Source organism: Artemia franciscana, chromosome 1, assembly GCF_032884065.1.
Source record: "Artemia franciscana chromosome 1, ASM3288406v1, whole genome shotgun sequence".
Taxonomy (NCBI): domain Eukaryota; kingdom Metazoa; phylum Arthropoda; class Branchiopoda; order Anostraca; family Artemiidae; genus Artemia; species Artemia franciscana.
In genome coordinates this window covers 12,655,616-12,678,846 of record NC_088863.1, presented here as the reverse complement: position 1 = coordinate 12,678,846, position 23,231 = coordinate 12,655,616, and the positions used below count along the sequence as shown (strand labels likewise).

Below are 23,231 nucleotides of genomic sequence, written 5' to 3'. Positions count from 1 at the left end.
TTTATAGGAATGTTTCTTAGGTTAATAGGAATTTTGCAGGTATAAAGATACTTAGACATTTCTAAAGTTTTTTTTAGTAAATCGTTGCCGAAGCTGATTTCGATATGATTTTAAAAAAATGAAAAAAAACATGTTAAATAATTTGTAATCTCATATAATTTATATTATAGTTTGTAATGATTAATAATTGTAATGGTTAGTTATTCTTAAATTACATATTTGTTATTGACAAAAATACAGGTTAAAATTTGTAAGTGTAGAAAAGCGTTACGGATGCTCTGAAATTCGTCGTTGCAAATTTAATACTCTGTTACCTAATTGGCTTTATTGCCATTTTATTGGAAACCTATTTCCTATTAGCCCCGGTTCTATTGCAGTAATTCAAATTTAATGATAAAACCCTGCATTTTATGGGGATAACTGAAATTAAACTACATTTGTATCAAGTATGCTTTAATTTTTAAAATTGTGGCTTCAGAATATGCATTTTATTCTGTCAATTTAAAAGCCATGGATCACTCACCTGGTTTGGTTGGCCCAAAGGCTGCTTTGTGGGCTAACAGCAACTCCCCTAGAACAGACTCTTCATCTCACTTTTGATTTTTTTTTTTTTTTTTCAAAATCTTTCATTCTCAACTTCCCCGAAATTTAGATTTTTGCTGATGAGCGACTTCAAATGTAACTCCATTAAATAATCATTTAAGCAGGAAAGGTCTTTCTCAAGACAAGAATATCCTGAAAAATTCCAATCAGTTAACGAAAATAGGAAACATATAAATATCAATATAAAAGATGAACAAAAAAAAAACACTATTTGCCAGAGAAAAACGTTGCTAGTTAGTGATACAACACAACACCATATATCAGAAGACCTCGAGCTTGTTTTGGATTTCCCTTATTTAGCATTTTCGACGCTTGATAGTAATATTCAAATTGTTAATCGTACCAAATTCCGTAAATTCAACGAGTAAGTTCCGTTTAGCATTTCAAAAAACCGTAGCCAGGACTTTCGTCACAGATAATGTGACAGGATTTCTTTAGCTTGCTCGGAAAAGTCTCCACTGCATTGAATGCCTTTCTGTCTTGTATTCACATGGCCACCCAAATCTCATTGCCAGTAACAATTTTCTTAAAAATTCTAGACTGTCATACCGAGAAGGAAGGTCTGTGGCATCACTTAATGGCTAATAATTTAAATATATTCTTCTACAATATATTCTTAAATATATTCTAATATATTCTTCTATGGCTATTATTAAAATAAGCGTTGAAATAATTTTGCGCAGTATTTTGGCAACGTATGTAATTTGTAGTAATTTGGCAACGCTTTTCCTTGTAGTCATGCTAAACCTTTCTTGAATTAACCCGTTTTGACAGCTGAGAAACACAGTATAAGTATATATCAACAGTAGCAAAAATTATCTTCCGAAATATGACAGACTAAAGCGTTCGGAAAAGGATATCCTTCTGCGCGTCACAGCAAAAGTATCAGTGGCTTTGCTTCTTGACATTCAGTTAGATCCCACCATTACCCGTCGTATTGCGCTAAACATTTGTCACTGCGCGTGCGCGAAGAGGCGGAGTCAAGAAGAGAGGTCTAGACTGATGTGTCAAAAATCTTTAATGAGAGTATACGATTTTTTGCCACTGTACACACACACACACACACACATATATATATATATATATATATATATATATATATATATATATATATATATATATATATATATATATATATATATATATATATATATATATATATATATATATATATATATATATATATATATATATATATATATATATATATATATATATATATATATATATATATGTCTATGTATATATACTTATGCTGGTTTTGATTCAAACTATAATTGCATGAGTAAAAGTTGTTTTTGATTGCTAGACGTATCTTAACTTTTTGCCTTGCTTTATGTTGTGTAGCGCGGGAACCTGAGGCAGTTGCTGTCGGCTCCAAACTCTAACCAACCTCAGCATCAATCCCAACAGAGTTTGTCGTTCTCTTCACAGAGTCTAGCTGACAGATTACAGGTGAGCCGCTGATCGCTAAGCTTTAAGGGCTGGACAGACGTAAACTAAAAAAGGCGGTATTTATTTAATGTTTTTATAGCGAACGTTTCTTTCAAATAAAGGATTCTTCCTGATTTTAACGCTTATTTTGAACATTCTTTGCGGTGACGTATTTACACTTGAGAGTTAGGCTTAATGAAATGTTGTATCGTTAATAGTACGTTATGTATTCTACTTTAGCTTTAGAACTAGGAACTCTTCCCAGATTAACACTCATTTTGAGCTTTCCTTGCGGTGACGTAAGTGCATTTTATCTTGAGAGTTTGACTCAATAAAACGTGATATGTTCAATGTCACGTCATCTATTGTACGTCAGCTTTCGAACTAAAAATTTTTCCGAGATTAACGCTTAGTTCGAGCTTTCGTTGTGATAACGGTCGCATTTAAGCTTAATAGTTTAACTAAAAAAAAATGTGACATTGTCAATGTTAGGTCATCTATTGTACGTCAGGTTTTGAAGTAAGAATTTTTCCATGATTAATGCTCATTTTGAGCTGCCCTTGCGGTGACGCACCTTGTTTAAACTTGGGATTTTGAATAAATGAATCTAATATTGTCAGTATGCCATCTTTTGTACGTCACCTTTCGAACTACGAATCTTTCCAAGATTAACGCTGATTTTGATAAATCTTTACGAGGACACATTCAAACTTAAGAGATTGACTCAATGAAACGTGGTACTATTAATGCTACATTGGGTATTTTACGTCAGAGTTCGAGCTGGGAATGCTTTCTAGATAACTCTTTTTGAGTGTTTTTTACACTGGCATATTTAGATTGTGAGTTTGACTCAATAAAACATGATATTGTAGATGTTAGGTCATATATTATGCGTCAACTTTTGAGCTAGGAATTCTTCCTAGATAGATGCTTAATTTGAAAAATCTTTACGCTTGAGTTTAAACCCTATAAATAGCATAATGTCCATCGGTACTTTTGAAAATACTTACTATTGACTTACTAATCCTGCTTAATATGCCACTTGATGACTTTTCCAAATTAATTTTCCTCTATTAGAGTCCTAACCAAAAAGTTCGGGTAGCCCAATAGTGGAAACTGGCGATACTGTTGACAAAAAAAAAAAAAAAAAAAAAAAAAAAAAAAAAAAAAAAAAAAAAAAAAAAAAAAAATCAACTCCAGTTAGCATTTGGCGTTTCTTGACCTTTTTTCAGTTTTATAATTAGAGAAAATTAGTTTGGTTTTTGGAATTGGCGAAATTAGCTTAGTAATAAGTGTCTGGTGTACTTTTTAAGTGTCTGGTGTAATTTTTAACAATTACGAAGCTTGAAAAAAATGCCAAGAAACGCCAAGTGCTAGATGGCGTACAGGTTGTCCATATTCTTTGGTCCATGCTTTAACAATGTAAAATAATTGTGCCTACTTATCTGTGAAAAAGCCTTGCTTAGCGCTCGTACGTGTATGCCCTCTCAATGCTAGAAAAAAATTGTGTCCGTCCAGCCCTTTTTAATTGCCGAGTGTCTTGGTGCTTTCTGTTGCGTTAAGTTTTTCTTTAAATTGCATAAGTGTTTCGTAGTTTATCTCTTTAAGTTAGTCTCAAAGTCTAAGTTTTTCTGTTAAGTTAAGACTCTTTAAGTTTCCTTTAAGTTTGGTATTGTTTGGTAGTAGTTCTTTTTGCGGAGTTTTATTGGAAGATGCTAGAAAAGATTAATGTATCTTTAATCGTTTGTGAAGATCTCGATGCTATCTGTTACGCTAAACAAAATCTTTCTTTTTTCCGTAATTAGAACAGTAGAATATATCCTTATTAACAAAACATTTTGGTAGCTAGAGCGAGTACATAAAAATAAAAATAAAAGTATTAAGCAATTTTCCAAGAATCTGGATAGGAATAGGCAACCACAGCAAGTGAAGAAAGATAGAATTTTTTTTTATATGCTTCGAGTTGGGTTGTGACCGGGGTGGGGGTGTACCCAATTTGAACCCCCTCCTCTCCCCCCCCCAAAAGAAAATATGGCGACTTTTAAAACGTAATAAAATTACATTTAGACAAATTTCGTTTGTGTTCTGTAAGGTTTTCATGGCACTTGGTACTAACCAAGTGACATATAGCAATCGCAAACTCTGTCGGTCTGTCGGTCCCGGTTTTGCTACTTTAGGCACTTCCAGGTAAGCTAGGACGATGAAATTTGGCAGGCGTATCAGGGATCGGACCAGATTAAATTAGAAATAGTCGTTTTCCCGGTTTGACCATCTGGGGGGGAGTGGGGGGCCCGTTAATTCGAAAAAAATTGAAAAATTGAAGTATTTTTAGCTTACGAACAGTTGATCAGATGAATCTCAATGAAATTTAATGCTTGGAAGGATATCGTGTCTCAGAGTTGTTATTTTAAATCCCGACCGGATCTGGTGACATTGGTGGTGGGAGTTGGGAGGGGGAAACCTAAAATCTTGGAAAACTTAGAGTGGAGGGATCGGGATGAAACTTGGTGGGAAAAATAAGCACAAGTCTTAGATACATGATTGACATAACCGGGACGGATCCGCTCTCTTTGGGGGAGGGGGGGTTAATTATGAAAAATTAGAAAAATGAGGTATTTTTAACTTACGAACGGGTGATGGGATCTCAATGAAATTTGATATTTAGAAGGATATCGTGTCTCAGAGCTCTTATTTTAAATACCGACCGGATCTGGTGACATTGGTTGGGGGGAGTTGGGAGGGGGAAACCTAAAATCTTGGAAAACACTTAGAGTGGAGGGATCGGGATGAAACTTGGTGGGAAAAATAAGCACAAGTCCTAGATACATGATTGACGTAATCGGAACGGATCCGCTCTCTTTGGGGTAGTTGGGGGGGGGTTAATTCTGAAAAATTAGAAAAAATGAGGTATTTTTAACTTACGAACGGGTGATGGGATCTCAATGAAATTTGATATTTAGAAGGATATCGTGTCTCAAAGCTCTTATTTTAAGTCCGACTGGCATTAAGCCTCTTATTTTCCTTTTAAATCATCTATTGATTCATAGAATTTTGTTAGAGCTCATACCATGTGATCTCTTGGCTCTTAGCTCTTCTTGTCTCGTCACAAGTGCCATATGAGCTCTTAGCTCTTGTTTTTGTAAACCTTGTTCTGTAAGGGGGAAGGGGAATCCCCTCCCCTCCGATCAAAATTCTTTTATATGGCCCTGATTTCATTCAAGAATTCAATCCCACCAAAATATGTGTACAGAACAGGAGCATAGCGGGAGCATACGTTTATGCTTCCCCCCTGTAAACAGTTCTTTTTGTCTGTCTCCCCCAAAAACAATTTATATGTTCCCCCATATAAAACATTAATTTTATCTTTCTCCTATTGACAAACAGTCTTCTCAAGAAGCAAACTCCAACCTATAAACTCCAGCAGTCCGAGTCAACAAACTGCAAAATATATTTACAAAAGATAAGTATATAAGGAGCATATGTTTATGCCCCCCCCCCCCGTATATAAACATTTCTTTCGAATGAGTCTGAATCTGCGAAAGGCACACTAAGAACACAAGCTTCTATCTTCTTCATAGATTGGTTTGGACGAGACAGTCTTTCTAAACGATGTCATGACGACAGTAATGCAGTATTTCCCCGTCTATCCCCCCCCCTCAGAAAAGAATTATCGGGATAGTTATAGTGCGTTCGAGTATCCCTTATCCGACTAATCCACTTAATATTAAGTCTCCATATTTAATCCCTATAAGTAATCCGTACAAGATGTAACTTTTTTACTATGTTGGACATATTTTATATCTCGATATGACCCAGTGAGGTTATTTTTTGTATGTATTGTATAAGATTAATTAAGATAAATATTTGTCACCAATACTGATTTCATAAGAAATTCGGAACGTTGTGTAAGTCATAAGTTATAAGGCTGGTGATGTGACCAAGAGAAGGGTTTACTAATGTAATTTATTTAGGGGGTGTGGAAAACAACTCTCATTGCCCTAATTTGTCATTTCTTCTCGTACAATCATGGTTGCAGCGGTAGCGGTAGCTGCAGCCAAGTAGGGAATTCTTATAATATTTCTAAGGAATATCTTTAATTTCCAAATCTTGTTTAATTTGTTTTGGCTATTTTGGGTCCCCATAAATTAAATTAAATTTTAATAAAAAAAAAAACTAATTTAAAATCTTGCATACCTTTTTGTATAAAGTTTAGCCTCCGGGTGCTCGAACTTTGCCTCCGAAATGATGACTCGTCGCTAAGCAACATACCGGTTACGTCCCTGAATAGACCACCAGGATCTAGCCTGACGTGGCTGGTCACTTAGGTAATCACACTAGTTAAGAAAAATATTTATTTGAGAAATTGTCTTACTGCAAGTCCAAATGAAAACTGAAAAAAGGCTAAAGAATGCATTACCAAATTTTTTTCAGGGGGGGGGGAGTCTACAAAAGGATTTTTTCAGGGGGGTGTACAAAAAAAAACTTAAATGCGCTCAAAAATGTGTTTATATTAGTTTTTTGTTACGTTTTTACGAGTCGAACATTTCAGGGGGGAGGAGGTCAAACCCTGGCCTTGTTACCACATATCAAAACAGAATGAACAATCGAATTTATAAAGATTAAAAAAGTTAATAAAAATAAAGATAGGGGTAATCGAGAAAAGTAATATACCACAGATAACAGGGAAGAGAGAACCATACACATAATTTCCTTATCTTTGTCAGAATTATAAAAAGCTGGAATTTCACTGGAAACACAAAAATAATATAAGAATTTTGTACAGTCGGAAAATTAAGCACTTCATGATATTTTCTATCGTATAAAAACGAAGCATTCTTGTTTCCTAAGTGTGAATTATTTTTTTAGAAATATACGACATGCAAAAGAATGAGAAATACAGTTTTTTTTATTGTTATTTACAAGCAGTCGTATGTATAGGAAACCAACCTATCTTTCATGGTCAACTTGTCATTTATTTGTGGGCCCAATACTCATTTTTCATTCAGTCAGTTAAACTTTGCTTTTTTCCATTAATTTAAAAATCTTGTTGTGGGAACTGTTCTTTTTTCAATTGTTTAGGTCTGTTTTATGCTTAATAACGAGAAACTTGCCTTCCTTTAACATTATATGGGTTTTATGATAAATTAAATCTGCCCATTGCCCTGCTGTTTTTGGTGTGTCAAATATACTATACTATAAAGTCACGCCCTCATTGAAGCAACGCTTGCGTAGTATCAATTTTGGAAGCAGTTATTCTTTTTTCGTAATTTTTTCTATTAATTTGAGTTCCAACAATTATTTGATGGACCTTGACCATCACTTTCTAAAACCTATACCAAAGAAGTTGTGGTGTGTTTTTTATCGCAGCATGAGCTAATTTTGGTCACCAATTAGAAGCAAAATTTCCATGATTGTTTCAAATTGATTAAACTGAAAGCGTTAATACAGCAGGCGATAAGACGCTCTTGATACAAAGTTAGGTAGATGAAAATCAACTATAAAATATTGGTTCCTTCGATGTCTGCTTTCAAGAAGTATTTCAAGCGTTATTTTCGGTGTTTGGTTACTTTCTAATGTTCGATTTTTTTTATTGTAATTTTCTCTTATTAGGGATACCCACATGCTGGCAGTCCTAAGCCTGTGTCGCAACAGCCACGACCACCTCTTGCTCCGATGCAATCAATAGTTCCACCTGGGCCGGGAGGAATTCAGCCATCGCCTGTGCCACAGCAACCTTTTCAGCAGTTCAATCAACAGCCAAGACCTCAGAGTATGGGTAAGAAATATCATTCTCTCTCTCTCTCTCTCTCTCTCTCTCTCTCTCTCTCTCTCTCCTCTCTCTCTCTCTCTCTCTCTCTCTCTCTCTCTCTCTCTCTCTCTCTCTCTCTCTCTCTCTCTCTCTCTCTCTCTCTCTCGCTCCCCCTTTCCCCCTCTATGTGTGTATATCTGTACTATCACAAAGGAAAATTTAAAAAAAAAAAAAAATCATTTTTTAAAAATTACAAAAGTTAGCATTTATTTGTGCTTGTTACTTATTCTAATTTTTTCTTTTTATCCATTTTCTGATAATTATACGCAAAAAAGAGCATAACATAACGAGATTGAAAGAATTTTTCCTTTTTTCAGGTTGGCGTCCTAGCTTACAGGGGCAGCCTGCATCTGGATCCGCCCCTCAATTTCCTCAAGGTGGACAAAGTTTACCAAGCCAGCCCCCACAAGGTCCACCACATTGGGCAGCTCATCAAAGGCCAGCAAATCAAGGACCACCAGGACCTCCTTGGGAGCAACAGTTTCAGCCGAGACCAACAGTTTCGGCAGTTTCAAACCAACAGGTAAATTCGTCTTGTGCTTTTAAATAAAATTGTTTGAGACTCATCCTTTTATGTGAGCTGTAGAGGAATGTGAGAAGCAGTGTATGTAGTTGTGCTATGGAGTAATACTAATTCCATTTTTTTGTCATTAGTATTCTCTAGCTTGAAAATGGTAAGAAAAATACCAAATTTCTTTTCTTTGTGGAGATCGTGTAACAGTAAAGAAATCTTCCTCTGAGATTCTTTCTGAGACAAGGATTTAGTGATAGAGATGGAAAAAGTGGCAATATTATTCCATAAAGTGCCACCGCACTGGAATTAATGTTACCATGCCATAAAAGCTAGGAAATGTTTGTTGAAATTAGGGGTTTGATTTGTGTTTACATGTAGCCAAATAGGATACTAGCTGTTTTTGATGTTGGAATGAAGTTGATCGGAAAGTTTTACTATTTACTTTTGAAAGTTCTTCCAGGAATAATTTATTAAAATTGAAATAAGATGTGCGCGATACATCCCTATCATAATGGATAAACAAAATTTTTGGTGTTGAATTCTATATGAGAATAGAGTAAAATATTTCTATCTTAGGATTTTATTTAATTATTTTGTCGATTTTACTAATTGCTTGTAAATGAAATAGTAAAACATGGTTTTCAGTTGTGAGTCTAGATTATTTAACTTTAAAGATTGTTCTTTTTGCAATCCAGTGTGTGTATCTTTTATAGCGTACTCGAGCATTCCAAGATTACTTATCTGACAAGCCTACTTATTCTTAGCGTTTTACGGGGCGTAAATGACGTCAAAAGTTAGTAGGATTAGTACTTGAAACGGTCTTGGTTAGTTTTCGGATTGGTTACGCCTGCTAACCCTGGCAAATTTAGGATAAATTGAGGATAAGTGACTTCATATATAAACACACAATTCAATCTTCAAAAGGGAAAAAAATCTGGGAAATATCATTCAAAGAACAAAAAGGAACAGTAATTGTGAAATATGGAACGCCTTCAGGGGTTTATAAATAAGCAATATGTACTGTGCAGTAAACGTGATTAATGTTGTTATTCGCCTAGTTTACTATACTGTTTCGGTTGACAAGCTGCCGGATAAATTTTTGTTGTTATTTTTTACGGATTACGTCTGGGGACTTAATATTATGTAGATTAGTCGGATATTAAGTAGGTTAGTCGGATAAGGGATACTCAAACGTACTAAAACTGTCCAGAAAATTAGTCTTCTGCGGGTATGATCATCTCTAAGAAAGGCTGTCTGGTCGAAATCAAACTATGGAGGAGATAGGAGCTTGTGTTTTTGGCATGCCTTTTGCAGATTCAGATTCATTCGACAATTTTAGGAGAAGAAAGGTGGAAGGGTCACTATTCATTTAACCAGGAAATATAGCAAAACCGGTTTTTGGAGCTAACACAAGGTCTGTGGTTCATTTCAGGTTCATTTTTTTTTTTCAATCATGTATACATAACATACTAAATAGACAAATATCTGGCAGAGAGATAAGCTCTATGCATAGATAAAACAACTAAAGTTATAAATTATGAAATACATAGGTCATCAATCAAAGAAAGAAGAAGGAGAAAAAAAAATAACAGGCACAATATTAATTACTCACTACATCACAGCAGACACTCCACGAGATGACCCGATATGAATACCTTATCCGATGTGGATAAGAGAGGTCCATTAAAAAGTGTTCAGTGTATGTTTAATCACTGCTTCTTGCACATAATATCACCCTGGGGCGCAGTAATTTTGTGACAGACGACAAAATGGGGGGTGAGGCATAGAAGTTTTACCCAGACGAGTAAAAGTGTTGCTCCGCAACAGTTTGCCGTGTTTCTGCAACATTTAGGCACTGACACGCTTTTCTAATTCGCTGGGTGGTTCTAATGCCTACCTTTTTTCCAAAAGAAAATCGGTCTGAAAAAAAATTGAATAAAAAATTCAACTATGTATTTTATTTTTATTCAAACCTCAGAGGTATGAGGAGTCCTCTGTGGAAGAATAATAAGCTTAATTTGGTTATTAAAAAATGCTTCGTTTTTCAAAAATATGTTGATTATTGGTAAGACACTTGAGATTTTTGCGTTTATCCTTTCTAGTTTTTTAATATAGGTCTTTTCTAGTTTTTAATTTTTAGTTGTTTTCCTAGATCTAAAATCTTTAGGTTTTTGCTCTTATTTTTAGGTTTGTTTCTTTTAGGGTCAACCTCCAGCCTGGGCTATGCAGTCTTCTGTTCGTGCCCTCGGACCACAAAGACTAATGCGTCCAGAGCTATCAGGGAAAGGACAATTCCCTGTTAACCAACAGGGATCGGCACCGAGGGTGATTATTTTTTCTTTCTTTTTTGCGAATTTCGATTTTTGAGAACTGTGATAAGTAAGAAATTCTTCAATTTTGAGGCAGCTGAGAATTTGGAGCATAAGCCAAGGAGTACGGTCAACTTATTAGTGTGGACACTGGCGTTAGTGTCTACAAAAGAAAGTACTTGCGACATCTCGCGTTTGGCGACACTTGACATTTTTCAAGCTCTGTAATCATTTCTCTGTCAGGAACAGAGATCTTATTATTATTACCCTAATTATACTAACTCCTGTGGTTGAATTAATTGCTCTTGAAAAAAGCCAAGTGTCGCCAAACGCTAGATTACCTTGATTTTTTTTTTGTAGGCACTAGCGCTAGTTCCCACTCCCATAAGTTACTCATTACCCACCTCGAAGTTGCACAGGTGGAGGATGAGGGAAGTATGCCACCAGAAGCTTTTGTTTACAAAGACTTGAATGTAAACGTTTTTCATTTTGCTATTTTTATACATCTTTTAACGTTTTCTTGTTACCGAAGGGGGGAAAGGTCATTGTCCTAGCTGATACCCATACTTTGGCGTAGTAAAAAAATTTGAGCCTGTTCATGGGGTTCGATGAGAAGCTGAAAAAACCAAAAACGCTTCTGAAAATTTGAATTAATGAATAATGTCTATGGTATGTCATCAAATCAAATACAGGTTTAACAGAAAAATACATCAGGATCAGTATAATGCATGACAGACGGAGAAGTTTATTATTAGGGAAGATCAGTTTTTCTGTACTGAAGAGTTAATGATAGTTGGCAGATGTCCAAAAAAACACATTTAATTGCATGTACAAACAACGATCGTCGTTTTATTCATAAAAGAAAAGTATTTCTGATGGAAGTTAAAAATATTGATGAAATTTAAAACGAATAAAGACTAGTTTACGCGACATAAAAGACTTCAGAAATATAATTATAAAAGAAACATATGACTTCAGAAAATAAAATACTTTTTGCAACTTAGATGTAAAAAAAAAAACTAGCCAAAATTCAATGATATTGTCTTAGAGGTGGGAAAGCCCTTGACTAGGCCGCAGAAAACAAAAGACTTTATTCGTAAGTCTCTCTCAATAGTCTTTCACTGGTCATAATAGCAATAGCTTTACGATTGTATATACAAGGAAATTTACAATTGGTACACAATTTAAATTCCTCTCTCTCTCTCTATCTCTTTTTTTTTATTTCTTGTTTTAATTTTCTCACAGATGTACACCAAAACTTACAAGAAAGATGCGTCCAACTGTGGTGATGAAGCAGAAAAGTTTATGTTTGCTAAATCCGGATATCAATTTCAATTACTTATTAAATAGTGTCGTTGAGTAACCAAAGTAACCACAGAAGAAAGAACTTTTTTCTTCTTTACTGATTCTTCAAACGTAAAAAAAATGGGAGTTACTTAAAACTTAGAAGATCAATTAAAAAGACTGATTTGTTAAATCTTTTTTCACATCTGGTGTTAAAGAATTCCAGTTTGTGGGGAAGCAATAGTTTTGCCAAGGAAGAACATAAAAGTACAGTGAGAATAGGCCGTTTCCAGAGAGGTGATGGCTAGGGGCACTAACTCCCTCCAAAATGTTCGTCCGATTTCTAAATAAGTAACAAAAGGAAACACAGATAAATTTCTAATGCGCTTTTAGAAGTTTTTTGTCCTGGCTACCGCTCTACGGTGAGGGACTAAGTTTTAAATAAAAAATTATGGAAACTAGACTTACACTGCGTTAAATAAGCTTATTGTAATTACCTTTTGTATTTTTCCGAATTCAATATGCAATTGTAGTTATTAAATCGTGTACATTGGTGTATTGTATTGTATCGGATTAACGACGCTTCAGTCTCTACGTCGGCCCTGCAGTGCATTCCTGCAGTATGATTCGATCTTTGGGTCCCGTATTACCAAGCTAAGGTCAAACCCACTGCGCCACCACAGGACAAAAAAAAAGCGTGTACATTGGTGTTTATCGAAACCTAGTGAATTGATTATTTGCTTGTTGCGTGACGGTGCTCATTAAGCAAAAATGGGTTCTAAAGGTGATTATTTGATAAAAATGTTTTAGAACTCAAGCTAAAATTCGTTCTTTTCTTGATAGAAAGTTCTTTATGTATTTATTAGGAAAAGGGAAAATATTCCGGTTACAACCAGTCTTAGAAGGTACTACGGGGCTGCAAGCTTTTATTTCTAATATTTGTTTTTAATTCCAACTATTTTTAATTCTAATTTCTATCAATATCTTGTATTAAAGTTCTTAACTCACTCGCTGGTATTTACTCACTGTATACCAGAGCTTCACTCACTGGTATTGGGGCCCTATTTTGCATTGTTGTTTTCTGGTAAAGAATAGTTCTTAATTTTGGTGGGATTTGCTATTACGATTTGTGCTTCCGATTATGTTTTATTCATTATACTTTGTCCATCTTAGCATTTTCATTTTCATGACCAACAGTAACCTTATTCATATAAAGTCACTTAGAAACGAAAGAAAGAATCGTAGCTGTATATAGCAGTTATACAACTCATGATAAAATGTAACTGTCCTCGATTATCAATAGGTTAAATTCTAAATCATGGTTGACCTAGTAAAGAAAAGACAACGGCCCTTCCATAGTAACCAAAAACTCAAAAACATAATTAAAAAATGACTGTCTAGTGAAAAAAAAAGCCATTTTTAGCAGAATCAAGAACGGTGACTTTTATTTTGATCAGTTTGAATAATAAAATATTGTGCCCAAACAAATTTACTTTGAAAGGAAATTTATCGAAATTTCCTAAAATAGTCTGAAACCCCTTGAAAATGGCGTCGGAAGTAGACCATATCGCTACTACCAGAAAAACCCTGACAGGAGACTTATGGCTGCCAACTTTGAACATGGAAAATCACTTCTTTTTTTTCGTGGGTAAATGGTCTTAGACTATGAAATCTCGATTTGCCCCATTAGAACTTTCTTTCCCTGGCTTTTTGGGCTAAAATTGATGTTTATTTAAAAACAGGGGGGAACGCTGATGTCACTATGGTGGCTCTGGTGTCTTTTTTTTCCTTCATCATCTCCATTTAATGGTCATAGACTGTGAAATCTCGATTTGCCCCATTATAAGTTTCTATCCCTGATTTTTGGACTAAAATCGATGTTTATTTGCAAAAAAGGGGGAATATTGATGTCACTATGGTGGCACTGATGTCTTCTTCTTATCTATATCCAGCTAATAGTCTTAGACTATTAAATCTCGATTTTTTGCATTAGAACTTTCTTTCCCTGGCTTTTTGGAATTAAAATTAATGTTTCTTTGCAAGAGGGGAGATACAGCACTCTTCTATGGTGCAATCTCCATTGTTACAAAAAGGGCACTTTCTTGTTCTAAGTTCTATATTTGGAGATACAGCACTCTTCTATGGTGCAATCTCCATTGTTACAAAAAGGGCACTCTTGTTCTAAGTTTTATATTTGGAGATACAGCACTCTTCTATGGTGCAATCTCCATTGTTACAAAAAGGGCACTTTCTTTTTCTAAGTTTTATATTTGGAGATACAGCACTCTTCTATGGTGCAATCTCCATTGTTACAAAAAGGGCACTTTCTTGTTCTAAGTTTTATATTTGGATTCTTTGATTTTTCTTTTGGCACTAATATATTGGACTTCCTTTCAATTAAGTCTTCGCCTGTTACCACTGATTTGCTACGATCGCCCTGGGAAAGAAAAAATTAAGTGGACAAACCAGTGTTTAGTCACTGTTTAGGGTTTTTGACCAAGTCGAATACAGTGCTTTGCTTTTTATGGTGATTTGATGTCATTTTCGATGGGCTCCAGGTTCTTTATCAAAGTTCTAATGAATTATACTAACTATAAAATCAATTAAAGAATTTTTTTTCGGTAATATGGATAATTGTCAATATTCATGAATCAGCGTTTATTTAAAAATATTTTTCACTTGACAGTTTCTAAAAAAAAAATACTTTCGAGACTCTCGCTCGCAACCTAGTAAAGAGCGACCCTCCTGCTAGGTTGCAGTATCAATGATGTCATGTATGGTGACTAAAATTTAAAACTACAATTATTGGCTATTTTATCAGCGTTACGTTTTTCTTGATTGAACAATGAAAGGTACTGTTTGTAGCTGTACATGTACTGTATACACGTTCTTTCATAAACAAATAAAGGTTTTTTGTTGTCACGTCATTTTCTGCTGGCCGAGGTTTAAAATCGAGCTTATCTATTGAAATTCTGACGAGTACATTACTTTTTGCCCGGTTAAAAAAGTGCATTATTATTGCGAGTTTTGTTAGATACTTTGAAAACTTTTTCCTTCCTTCGTAACAGACATCAGTGTATAACTTTATATTTAGGGTAAAAAAGTTTGACTACAGTGATTTCTCTTTGTTTCAGGGTCCTTCCAATGCTCTGCCAATGGTACCACAACTGGGACGTCGAGAAATTGTTTTTCCATCAGACAGTGTTGAAGCTACCCAGCCTAATGTAACAAAGAAAAGGAAGCTTATAAAACAAGACGTTGCACCTGTCGAAAGTTGGAGGTTAATGATGGCGTTAAAATCTGGCCTTCTGGCAGAGACGACGTGGGCACTTGATGTTTTGAATGTGTTGCTTCATGATGATCACTCAATAGTTTTTTTTGGACTTGGAAATATGCCAGGTTTACTTGACATTCTTTTAGACTATACAAGAGTATATTTGCACAAAGTTTTTGGGCTATTTGAGGACCTTGAACCTTTTCAGAAGAAAAAAGTAGTGAACGATGCTGAATGGTGGAAGCCTGTTACTGAGAGGTCTGCTGAAAACATTGATCTTGGTGAAATAACGCCAGCAGATGTGTCTGGTGATAAATTCCACATTCTAAATGGTACTCCCCACTTATCAAAGCCATTAGAATTTGAAAAGCCCCTAAATTCTCTGCTTGTATCTAACCGTAAGCGTAATTGGGACATTTTTGATGGTAGTGCATTTAGCATTGAAGAACTGAGAACAGTAATGACGCATGTTGACCATGAACAAAGTTTTTCTAAATTGGTTCGAGTTACTGCTGATGTAAAGAAAACATCTGAACCGGCTGTTATGGTGAAACAGGAGCATGAGGAGAATGTGCTCCTCGACGACGTTAAAATACTCCCGAAAAAAGGAAAAAACAATGTCAAAAAGGGTAAGTCTTTAGAAGATATACTGGCCCGTATTAAAAAAGAGCCTATAGCTGATACTCTTACATTGATGATACCTGAGAAATCAACAGAGAAAATCGACCTTGTGAATGGTGTAGATGTGGATATAAAAATAGAACCAAAAGAGGTGCTGAAACACGAGATCTTAGAGACTGAATTTGAGATTACTACCGAAGTTGGGAGTAAAATTAAAATTAGGGATGAAACAGGTCATTTTAAGAGAAAGGTGCAAGTTCTCGAAGATGAATGTCATACTCGTGATGAACCTTGTCTGAATATCCAAAATGAAAGCCAGGAAGCTCTTGGGAAAAGATGTGCCACTATTCTGAATATTTTGAGAAGCCTAACGTTTGTGCCTGGAAATGAGCGAGAGTTTGCGAATCACAGTGGCATTCTTAAATTAATTGGCAGGCTTTTGCTTTTAAATCATGAGCACAATCCCAAGTCCAGGGTTCAACGACATTATGAGGAAGAAAATGAAATTCAAGAGCAGTCAACAACGCTTGGTAAAAATGAGGAATGGTGGAGTGAAGTTTTATCGCACTGCCGAGAAGCAGCTCTAGTGATGCTTGCAAACATTTCTGGACATTTAGATTTGAATCAATTTGATGAGGAGGTCTCAAGACCTCTAGTTGATGGCCTGCTTCATTGGGCAACTTGTAATTCTGCTGAGGCTCAAGATCCATTCCCCTGGATTAGTGTTAATTCCAGTAGTTTGTTGAGTCCTCAAAGATTAGCATTGGAGTCCATGTGCAAATTATGTGTTTGTGAGTTTAATCCAGATATAATTATGTCAACCCCACCTTTAGAAAGGATTGAACTGCTTTGTGGACGTTTAAGTAGGTGGCTGTGTCGATCCGAGGACCAAGTGCGCCGCGAATTAGCTCTTAATCTCATTTTTTACTTTTCATCTGCTAGTGAAGGTGTAGCTTGGCTAATTGCCTCTCAGAGTGGGACGTTTCAACAGTTATTATCGTTTATTGAACAGGCAGAGAACAATGCAATGACTATTGCTAGCCAACATGGTATCAATGCTCTTCGGGATAATCCTGATTCAATGGGCACAAGTCTTGATATGCTGCGCCGTGCAGCATCTTCTGTGATGAATTTAGCTAAACATGAACTGGCCCGTCCGCTGCTAGCAAGGCACGAAGTGAGATTAGTGAATCTTGTTATGTCTCAAATTTTAGATCAGGGTGTTGCTTCTCTGTTGTCACAGGCTTTGTTTATATGCAGTAATGTACACCACGAGTCAGGCCGTGACGAACCTGGCCAGTTCAGCTGACATGCGTCAACCAGCTTTCAGTCAAGACTACCTCTTAGTTGGCTTTCAGATTACCAGTGCGAAATAGATTTCTTCTGTTTACCATAGGGATATTAATCCTTAAAATTGTCTAATTGAGAAAAAAAAGCAAGACTTATTCGCATGTCTTAAATTTTGAGAATTAGGATATTTAAAATTGTCGACGTATTTATAAAGATGAACTAATTTTTTGTTGTCTTTTATTGAGTTCCATACGTTTGCTATTAGAATAGGAGTGATGTCTTGTACCGTGTATAGAATTTGTCATAATTTTTTCTTTGTATAATCTTGGAATAAATGTATATAGTATATTATATTGGTGGCTAATAATTATCTATTCTCCATATATTTAGTTTTATTTTTTTCTCAGCTGGGAAACTATATAGTTAAAGGGGTGTCGGATGCAGATCTTTGGGAAAACTTTTATACGTTTCTAAAATCCTGTGTAATTCAAGCAATTTTTTGGGGGGGGGGGGTGTTGCAACGACGGAAATGGTCTGCATCACTTTCAACAAACGAATAAATACGATTTTTTACATAATTTCTGATAGTCTAGGTGAAGGGGGAAACCCTTCTCACGTCCCCACTTTGGCCTTATTAGCAATATTTTGTTAACTCTTCTGTTACTTCCATGATTTTCTACATAATTTCATGTGATTAACTACCGGTGAAAGATAGATTGGTGAAATATATATTTGAGATTTTGCATTGTATAGTTATGGTAAAAAGGAAGATACTAGCTTTGGTCAGATGGAATCTATAAATCAGCCAAGGATCTCAGAAGAAAAGGATTGTGTTTAAAATAAAATATAAAACTTCACGGATAAATTCTAAATGAATTCACGTTTAAGTCGTCTATTGACAATTGATGTCACAGTGGGCCAAAAAGTTGACGATCCAAATTTATTAAAAAAAAAAAAAAAAAAACATGACCAGAAAATTGTTCTCGCTCTTATTTATTATGTTTCACATGAATTTTGGAAGCCGTTCTACGAAGTTCTGTCAACTGAGGATTTAGATTTTTTTTTCTATAGCCCGGTCAAGCGTCAGTGCTTCTGGTCAAGGGCAGTAGAGGGTTTTGTTTTGAAGGGAGCCAGGTTGTAAAGAATAAAATCTAAATTTAACTAAATCTAAAAACTTTAAAATAAACTGAAAAAAAAAGAGCTAAACTACTAGTAATTTCAAATTTGCTACTTATTAATTGTTGAATCAAAGAGTATGAGTAACATACAAGTGTGAACTGGCGTTAATGTCGGCAAAAACTTCCAATACCATCTATCGTTTGGCGACACTCGACATTTTTATCAGTGTAAAAATAAGAATCATTAATTTAGCTTGTATAGTAAGTAAAATTAGTGTAGTAATAACAGTCTGATCTCAGTTCCTGAAAGAAAAACGATTACAAAAACTGAAAAAAAAAAATAAGTGTCACCAAATGTTAGATGGCGCTGTTGCTAGGGCCAGTTCTACTCTAAGTTACATTTACTCTGTGAATTGAATTTTAAGAGCAGTTTAGTGCACTTCTTTTTCACTCATTCTGATAATGTTTTGGGTTATATTTTCGTTCTGTTTTTAGCCCTTTGATTTGTTCACTTGCTTTCTGAAGAATTCTGTTAAGTACTTATTTAACTCTAAAAGTGCTAGAATAACTTCTTGGCCACCAAAAATATTCTAATTTGACTATTTGTTCTTGATCATGGAAAGGTTTTATACCTACACATGCATTTTGTCTTTTTACATCCCTTTTTACCTGAGTTTTGTTTTGTTTAGATTATTATAGTACAGATTACACATATCAACTCATAATTAGGTACATAAAGGGGTAGATTTGATACGCCTCCTTTTTCACAAGAAAGCATCTACAACAAAAATGCACAATTAGGAAAGAGGTAGAGAAAAAAAAGAAATGCCAAGTTTCGCCTGACGCTTGATGGTGTTGTTTTTTTTCTTCTGGGGAACTGGGGCTAGTATCGACCAATGAAGTATCAACATCATATAGCGTTTTGTTACACTTGACACTTTTTCAGTATTGTAATAAGGATAATTAGTTTAGTTAGTGCAATTGGTAAAATTAGGGAGGGTGATCAGTACTGATCTCAGTTCCTAACAGAAATAAGATTACAGTGCTTCAAAAACTGCCAAGTTTCTCGACACGCTAGATGGCGTCCATAGTTTTTTCTTGTGGACACTAGCGCGAGTGCCCACCCTTATAAGTTTACTCTATTGTCGCATTAGAATGGACTAAACACTATTCCACTCCAGTTCCCACTCGTATAAGATGTTTTGCAACTGGTGGAAATCCGAGTCTGGAATTGATTTTAATTTGTGAGATTGGGGGGGAGGTACTCTGGTTCTATTTTATAGTTGTTTCTCCGAAGGAAATATTATAATATTCTTAAAATGACTCTAAAAATACTACAATTTTGAACAATGCTTTGGTTTACTTTACTTCAACCATGCATAATGTACAAAAATGGTCTGATTATTCAGACATTTCTCAACTATTAATCTAAGATCATTTGGGCCAAAAACTAATAAGACATTTGACCAAAAACTCTTCTTTTCCAAAAGCTTCACAGTTCTTCTGATAAAAATTCACTTACAACATCCCTCAGTTTAATTAGTATGACAATATAAGTTAATTTGCTTTCTACAGAAACCAAGTTAATGTTTATATAACCATCACACTCACTCATGTCACCTTTTTTATCAGAAATGTTTAATTGTTAAATTTTTTCTGAATTCACTAGGTACTTCCACTTTTTCAAAAATTAAGTTCACCATCTTCACTAATTTGTTTTCTAAATTTGCAACCACAATATTTCAAATTCCATGTACCATACTATCAGCAATTGCAGGGGCGTCGGCTGGGAGGGGGAGGAGGGGGAGAGGCAGTTGCCCCGAATAATTTGGAGAAAAAAAAATATTATATAGTCCTTGTCCCTTGACTATCCGGATGTAGACCCCTCTTGCTCCCTCTCCAATAAACTGCTGGAGATTCGCCCCTGGTCTTATTGTTTTTAATCATTTTTGTGCTGTGTCTTAAAGCCCCTGGGGAAAAATACATCTTCCTCTACTTCCAGAACTTTCTGACCATCTTTCTTCCATACTCTTTTTTATCACTAAGTAAGGCATTCTTACCTTTAACTGGGACAAGTCCAGGCTGGACATTTCCCCCCTAAGTCTCAATAAGCCAATATGAAATCCTGCTATTATGGTCTCTGGCTGCATATTCTAGATCCTTTGTAGTTTTAACACAGTAGCCTCCACTTCACGCGTCCTTGGTTCACAATATCTATATCTTGGCTTGCTCTAATTTCCTGACTTTCCTCTTATCCTCATGCTGTCTATCCTGTAACAACTGGTAAACTTCGTTTATTCATATATGAGAATCCTTTACATAGTGCTTCCGGGTTTATCACCTCCTCACACTCCGAATTTTTTTTAGACTCGCCATAAGCAACAAAAATGTGTATAAATAGTTTTTTAGTTGTTTCTTGTAAATTCCTCCCCCATTCTGACAGAAATTCTGAATACACCCTTGGCCCCTGTTGTTCGTGGCGTTGGCTTTAAAAATGTTAATAAGCCACGCCATGTTGGGCGTGGCTTTATCCGCTAACCTGTCAAAAGGAAATTATTTTTGATATTTATACAAGGTTTGAAATGGATACAGTAAGTAGTTTGTTAATGAGAAGAGAACAACTAGTGTTATTTGAGGACGTTTGATCCAAAAACTTCATTTTGCGAGCATCAGCGTCGACTGACAGTCTCAAAGATAAATAGTATATTAGCAAATTTTCTAAGCCCCATGGGAGCATCTGAAACAGTTTTGATAAAAATCGATAAGGGATCTTAGATTCGTCTAATCAACGCCTTATTCGTCTCTGTCAACAAGGGATAAGGGATCTTCGATACGTCAAAAAGCTAACGAGAGGCTAGTTTGAAACAAAAGAAACATATAACCTCTCGCTAATTATGAAGCAAATCACTTTGTAATCAATGTACGTACATCATAAATAATGTGCATCCTGTGTCTACAAGGATGTGTCCACACCATGATACTTCCAGAGTTGACAAATTATTTGATGAAACTTTGAGCTAAATTTTATATTTTCCGAGTAGATATATTTGAAAAATTTGTCTGCTCTCTTCAATCAAAATAATAAAATTTTCGCGTTCTAATAGTGCAAGTGGAATTAAATCTTAATCTTCATATCTCTGGAATAATATTCATTTATCTGGAATTCATATCTCCAGGAACAGGTAAATGTTTTTCTCTTAAGATTTCCGAGAAAGTAGGTGTCGGCTAATATTTTTCTGTCGCTTATTCGGGTCACAAGTCGCAAGACCGCCTATACAGTTTTGAATAATTCTGCCACACAAAATGAAAAAGCTTGTAATGGACGAGATAGGGTGATTCTTTAAGGTACTGAAGAGTCTATTAGCAAGAAGGATCATAAAACAAATATGTAGCCTATATACCTAGACTGAAATATTATTTTTTTTTTTTAATTTACCGTAAATTTTAATGATTTGCAAAAAAATATTGTATATTTTAAATTCACAAATCCTTCCAATATGCGGAATTGAACCTGTATCCATGTATAGAAAATACAAATAGTTTGTCTCTGAGAAGAAATAATGATGTCTAATATTACCAAGCATAAGACTGAGTGTTGCTTATACAGTTTAACGCATATCGGCTGCGATCATTAGAAATGCGACATCCTACATATACTATTTTTGTAACTTTCCAGAGAGCCCAAAAAAAGTTTACTCATGACACTTAAATAACTCATTGTCGACAAAAATTGTATATGTCTCAATTTTCTGAAATATTGGAAAAATCACAAATGAAAAGTCACCCAAATTTTTATTTTGAAGGATAAACAATATTCGATATTTTGGAAAAAAATTAGATTAACAACACCCTTTTCTAAGTAGTAAACTTTCTTGTTGAACTTCGGTACCGGTTGCTTTCGGACATGGCTTTAACCACTCCGTTGTCACAAGGTGAATAGTTCAAGTATTTAGGCAATACTTGAAATGGATTGCAGAAGACAAGAAGCTCATCACATAGAACAAAAAACAATTAATGTATAGCCTACTATTCAGGAAAAAGTTTTTGACTTTTATCCTAGCAAAAACCATGTAAAAGTAAAAAGTGACATTAAAATTTGGAACGAACTGGCAATGATCCAATTTCATTAAGTGATGGGAAAGGGATAGAAGGATATTCTTTTTGTGCATATAATTGCTTCTAAATTCCATTTCTTCTATATTTTGATTATTCTTAACACGTAACGCTATTTATATAAGCCAGCAAAAACTATTTATAGGGTTAGTTCTAAAATGACAGTCAGGCTGTTGAATTTTCATTGTCATCGACGAATTAACTTGGACAGTTCGATTGTTAGTGACAATCTTACAACCGGACAAGGAGAACCACCTATGGTTACGCGAAGGCTTGAATTTTGCCTGAATTCTTTAAGAATGACTCCTGAATCACGAAGGCCGTTTATAACGGCCTTCGTTTATATAACGGCCGTTTATAAGGCCGTATAACAAAAATACCTCTTTTAACAGTGCTAAATAAATCTTTGCGTAAAGAACGAGGTATTGATGTGGGGACGGGCCGATAATTTAAGGAATAATTTCTGTTCGTTTTAAGTTTTAACTTTACTTTTTACTTTCAGATGAAAAATGTTTTATTTTTGTATAATCTCTGATCAATTTTAATTAATGCTGGAAATGCGACTCCCCCTCCACGGAAAATTCTCCTCCCCCATGAAAAATTCCTCCATGTAAGGATCTTCCCACGTAGGATTTTGATGTATCTATTGTTATCAAGATTGTTTCCTAGGTTTGGTCAGGCATCGGTTCTTACTTACAGTTCGTTGTAACACATTGTTTGATACCACTTATATATCTCGATTAGCGTCTCTCTTGTCTAAACCGATTTACCCATAAATTTAAGTAATCGGCGGTGACGAGGTGGAGAATCAGAAAACGCTTGGGAAGTATATAATTTGGACTATATATTTGCATAAGGGGGA

At 35.2% G+C, this 23,231-nt stretch overlaps 1 protein-coding gene across 1 annotated transcript in view; it reads left to right on the top strand.

Moving 5' to 3' along the window:
• The window catches only part of LOC136031552 (trithorax group protein osa-like), a 110,348-nt gene extending 92,859 nt beyond the window's left edge, over positions 1-17,489 (top strand). Inside the window, exons 16-20 of the mRNA XM_065711598.1 lie at positions 1,951-2,058; positions 7,648-7,813; positions 8,164-8,369; positions 10,563-10,685; positions 15,088-17,489. Of these exons, the coding sequence (XP_065567670.1) occupies positions 1,951-2,058; positions 7,648-7,813; positions 8,164-8,369; positions 10,563-10,685; positions 15,088-17,157 (2,673 nt within the window). The 3' untranslated portion in view covers positions 17,158-17,489. The remainder of the gene's footprint in view (positions 1-1,950; positions 2,059-7,647; positions 7,814-8,163; positions 8,370-10,562; positions 10,686-15,087) is intronic.
• Positions 17,490-23,231: the final 5,742 nt, after the last annotated feature.